At 49.0% G+C, this 5,283-nt stretch overlaps 1 protein-coding gene across 1 annotated transcript; it reads left to right on the top strand.

Moving 5' to 3' along the window:
- The first annotated feature begins 487 nt into the window (after positions 1 to 487).
- LOC123410273 (probable 2-oxoglutarate-dependent dioxygenase SLC1) lies at positions 488 to 2,882 on the top strand. The gene is made up of 2 exons (XM_045103181.1): positions 488 to 1,444; positions 2,367 to 2,882. Exons 1-2 carry the CDS (start codon positions 557 to 559, stop codon positions 2,625 to 2,627), a joined length of 1,149 nt encoding a protein of 382 aa, XP_044959116.1. The 5' UTR covers positions 488 to 556; the 3' UTR covers positions 2,628 to 2,882.
- The last annotated feature ends 2,401 nt before the right edge of the window (positions 2,883 to 5,283 follow it).

Here is a 5,283-nt window from a genome sequence, read left to right as displayed (position 1 = left end):
TTTGCTCAAAAAAGTTTGTCGGAACATATCCATATGAGGTCTAGTTTTGAAGTACTCGTCGTGACAAACACAATGATGAAAACGGATTCGAAACTCGATGCTAGAGTCAAAAGTTATAGATTTAAAAAAAAATTAAAGCCTTAAATTAATGCATGCGCGTGAAATTGAAGATGAGTCGCATACGCTCGGGAGGCTTAAAAGTACAACTAAACTTTTAAGAATTTAGGAACAAAGAATACTGAGTATATAAACAGAAGCCACTAGCTAATTAAGCTAGGTCAAGGTGCATGCACATCTGTTCGCAAAAAAAAAGGTGCATGCACATCCACGTGTCAGCCCTCAAACGATTTGTCTGATGATGTTGCATTAGTTAACTTGTACGTACTAATTACGAGCTGGTCAACGGAATACGACGCGCACCCATGCTCTGCCGTCCTCTAACCAGCCTATAAATACATAGCTCCCTCCATCTCGACACCACGCCATTCATGTGCATAGCTTGTTATTCCCATAAGCTATCTATATATACAACGAAATACAAATAGAGGTTACGGCCATGGCGATCGTTGGCTTATCAAATGCGGGCGACCACCTGCTTGGCAAGAGAGCGGTCGGCGACGACGATGAAGCTGCCGCAGCTGACTACCGCCTCAAAGGCGTCAGGCACCTCTCCGACGCCGGCATTAGTAGGCTTCCTGGCAGGTACGTCCTGCCGGCCTCGGATCGCCCCGGCCGGAGCGTTAGCGCGGGCACGAGGGTGAAGCTCCCCGTCGTGGACCTCGGGCGCCTCCGCGTGCCCTCAGAGCGAGCCGCCGTGTTGAAAACTCTCGAGGCCGCGTGCAGGGAGTTCGGCTTCTTCCAGGTGGTGAACCACGGCGTGGACGTCGACGGGGTGGTCGCCAGGATGCTTGATGTGGCTGCTCGGTTCTTCGAGCTTCCCTTCCAGGAGCGCGAGCGGTACATGTCGGCTGATGTCCGCGCGCCCGTTCGGTACGGTACGAGCTTCAACCAGGCAAACGACGCCGTCCTCTGCTGGCGCGACTTCCTCAAGCTCTCCTGCGCGCCGCCGCTGCAAGCCGTGGTGTCGTCGTGGCCCGACTCGCCGGCGGAGCTCAGGGAGGTGGCGGCTGAATACGCCGCGGCGAACCGGCGGGTGTTCCTTGAGGTTGTGGAGGCGGCGCTGGAAGCCATGGGTGTCGGAGGGGGTGACGGCGTGATGGAGGAGCTGGCCACGGCTGGGTCGCACATGATGACGGTGAACTGCTACCCGGCGTGCCCGCAGCCAGAGCTGACGCTGGGGATGCCGCCGCACTCCGACTACGGCTTCCTGACGCTTGTGCTCCAGGACGACGTCGAGGGCCTCCAGGTTATGCACGGAGGTGAATGGCTCACCGTTGACCCCGTCCCTGGTTCCTTCGTCGTCAACGTCGGCGACCAGTTCGAGGTACATGCATGATAAACAGCTGCCTAGCTAGCTTAATTAACTACTTGTTCGGTATCTGAAGGCATCAACACGAGCCAAATTATTACATGCATGCAATCGTGTATCTTACTCCTACGTAGGAGTACACAGAATTGACCTACAGTACAGCTAATCAAGAGGTCAACCTTTTTCAGCCACCATTGGCATGGTTGAAAGGGCATCCAGGGTCACGATCTAGTCAAACGCAAAACCAAATACTAGTACACTGGCCAAACAATTAAGGTGCAGTCAACGTTCTCGAGAACTCAAACTAAAGTATGTGATCGGAAGACACTGTTTACAGTATACAATTGGATAGTGATACCAAATGCCGATGATTGGCTGCGTACTTTTATGAACGCAAGTCAAAACAAGTGAGCCAAGCACGCCTAGCTAGCTACCTCGGTGTTTATATGTATGGATATATACTTTAGCTTATCCTAGGCTAGCTACCAGTATTGTGCCTTGATTAATTTCATGAATGAATACTACTAGTATCAATCCAGCTGACAGGCACATCCCCCCGCACATGCGCGTCGGCTTCACATGCTACGTACTCTACTACCAATTTTGCGGATCCATCATGTTCCATTGTCGCTGATAATCGACATAAATGTAAGTATATACAAATTAGATTAAATTTAATCTAACGTTAACATCCCTCCACAAAGTATGCAGCATCCGTTCTCAAAATAATACAGTATTAAATTATGCAACATCCAGCTGTTCAGCCTTGTTTTTTTTTCTCGAATGTGTGTGTGTGTGTGGGGGGGGGGGGGGGGGGGGGGATGGTCAGCCGAGTCTACCCAACCAACTGTAGCTTCCGCTCCGGATTTCTTAATGGATGAAATCTTGCAATCCACATTGAAAAAATGGCTGACAGATCGACATTTTTGGTGCACAGATATACAGCAACGGCCGGTATAAGAGCGTGCTACACCGGGTGCGCGTGAACTCGACGCGTCCGCGCATCTCGGTGGCGTCGTTCCACAGCGTGGCGGCGGAGCGGGTGGTCGGCCCGGCAGCAGAGCTCCTCGACCAGGACCGCGGCGGGGAACCACGGCGGTATATGGACACCGACTTCGCCACCTTCCTGGCTTACCTCGTCTCCGCCGAGGGCAAGCACAAGACTTTCCTCCAGTCAAGGAGGCTGGCCTTCTCCTGACGTCCACTTTTGATGCCTCAACATCGATTTGATTGACCTTTGCGTGCATGTTGTATTTCCTTAGGAAATCAAGGGTAAAAGCCAACACCCCCTGCTAGCTTGACCGGCCTTCTATGTTTCCTGCTAGCTTGCCGTTGGCTTGTACAGTCCCTGGAGATTTTTCTACGTGTAATATGAATTATGTGTCATCGAAGATGTACCGGATGCACGCACATGCATGCTCTGCTTATCTAGATGTTAGTTTGGACCGAGTTATCCATATTTCCTTCAATTGATCGCAAGCAAACGTTCAAATCAACAAAGGGGCGGAGAGAACCGAGAAGTTGAGTTAGACCAAGTATTAGACCAAGTACTGCCCATGTGGCAACCCTCTTAATTAATGTGCTCAACTGCCTCTGCTACGTACGCAAAATCGAGTGCTTAAACCCACCAAAACAGCCTCAGGGGATGATTTGCGTCGTATTTGTCAGTCCAGGAAATTAAGAATCCGGTTTTATGGTCGGAAGGGTGATCTATTCAGAATCTAACAGTTCAAGGGGTATTTGGACTTCTTTCGTTCAACACACTAAGGCCTCATTTGGCGCATCGGGCAATAGCCGAGACCCTTGTCAAATTCTTGGGCAGTTCCATGGTGGAAAACCAATGTGGGCTTTTTCTCACGAGAACTTTTCAGATACTCTAACGAATATTGGCCGTCCAACGTATATGGACAATTCTCCGGATCGGATTGGGCGGTTTATATTGGATGCAATTTAACCCATTGCGTGCTATTATATGAGGGCCTAATGGGCATTTTTTTATTAACAAAAAGACAAAAAGTCCCCTCTCAAAATAATTCCTAATGTATTTTTGGTAGTAATTTTATACATCTCATTCCCATCACTCCAGTCCCCTCGTACGGGGGCGTTAAGTTTTGAACCATCATCGACGGGATGGAGCCGCACGCGTGCTTCACATCCTTTCCCACTTCGCCCCCACCCCAATCCTCTTCCTCACCTCCTCCTCACTCAAGAACACGAGTGGAGGCCTTCCTTCCTCGCCACGCATGTCGCTCGATGACAACCAATTCGGCGCCATCCCACCTCCCGAGTCCTCTTTGTGCGCCAACATGCCGAAAGAAACATCGGACCGCAAAATAGCTCCAAGTGTATCACGGGCCTTTAACAGGACCAAAGACACACATGGTCGTAGTTGGTCCCATAGTAGGTTGTTAATGTCCAACGCGTAGTGACGGGCCAGCTTTGTAGAGCTCCCTATGGGCAGTATTGACCGGGGTTGTAATTAGGATGCAAACATGTCATTAGTGGGCCGATCCACTAACTTCTGCCCAAACCTTGTGGGCCTCTCACAAGACTCGCCTTTTTAACTAATCACGCCACATTGGTCCTTGCCATGTGTCATCATTTCTAGGTGTGCACTACTAGGGAAAAGCTTATACACAGAATCTTATCAGTAGCGCCTGTTAAAAGAAAGCGTTACTGCTAACTGCTAATTAACCGTAGCGCGTGCACATGAACCCCGCTACAGATACGTGTGTAGAAGTAGCTCATTTTCTTAGAAAAACGCTACTACTAAAATTCCCACTACTAAGCCGATAGGCTACAAATAGCAGTAGCGATCTTTGAAAAACCGCGCTAGCATTAAGATTATTGTAGAAGCGCCTTTTCCTGAAAGAGCGCTACTGCTAATGAAAAGAAAATACAATGAAAAACAAATAGAAAAGCAAATGAAAATGAAAGAAATAGAAAAAGGAGAAAGCAAAAAAAATGTAAAGAAAAACAAAAGAAAAATAAATGAGAATGGCGTAGCAATAGCGTGTATTCAGAAGAGGCGCTATAGATAATATAGCGGCAACACGTTTTGTAAACCCCCGCTAAAGAAAGGGAAAAGGAAAAAAAAAGCGGAAATAAATAGCTATAGCACTAGCGCGTTTTGTAAAAAGCGCTATAGCTAACTTAGCTATAGCATTGTTTGACTACTAGCGCTACCACTACGTTTGACTTAACCCCGCGCGGTTTCTCCCTCCCATCACTTCTTCCCCAAATTCCTCGCCCCACTTTTCCACCGTCTCCCCACTTCGCCGCCGTGTCCTGCCGACGTCGACGCCCCCGGAGCCACCAGAGCCACGCGCCGTCGAAGCCACCGGAGCTGCCCCCAACGCCACCGGAGCCGCGCGGCCTCATCAACACCACCAGAGCCGCCCTCGCCTCCACTCGAGCCACCCTCGATGCCCCTGCCTCCCTCTCCACCACTGCCTCCCTCGCCGTCACCGGAGACGCCCCTGCCTCCCTCGCCACCACTACCTCCCTCGCCACTACGGGAGCCATCCTCTGTAAGCCCCCACTCCTCCTCTCTCTCTCATGCATAGCACAATCATTGGACATAGAACTAGCTAGCTAGGTTAACTAGTTTAATTAGGTTAATTATGTAGGTTAGTGCAAAAATTTAGTTAGGGCTTTAACAAAGAACTAGTTAGGTTAAATAGTTTAATTAGGTTAACTACCTAGGTTAGTGCAATATTTTAGTTAGGGCTTTGAGAGAGAACTAGCTAGGTTAACTAGTTTAATTAGGTTAATTATCTAGGTTAGTGCAAAAAAATTGTTAGGGCTTTGACAGAGAACTAGCTAGGTTAACTAGTTTAATTAGTTTAATTATC

This window comes from Hordeum vulgare, chromosome 7H, assembly GCF_904849725.1.
Source record: "Hordeum vulgare subsp. vulgare chromosome 7H, MorexV3_pseudomolecules_assembly, whole genome shotgun sequence".
NCBI classification, from domain to species: Eukaryota; Viridiplantae; Streptophyta; class Magnoliopsida; order Poales; family Poaceae; genus Hordeum; species Hordeum vulgare.
This window is presented reverse-complemented; position numbering and strand designations above follow the sequence as displayed.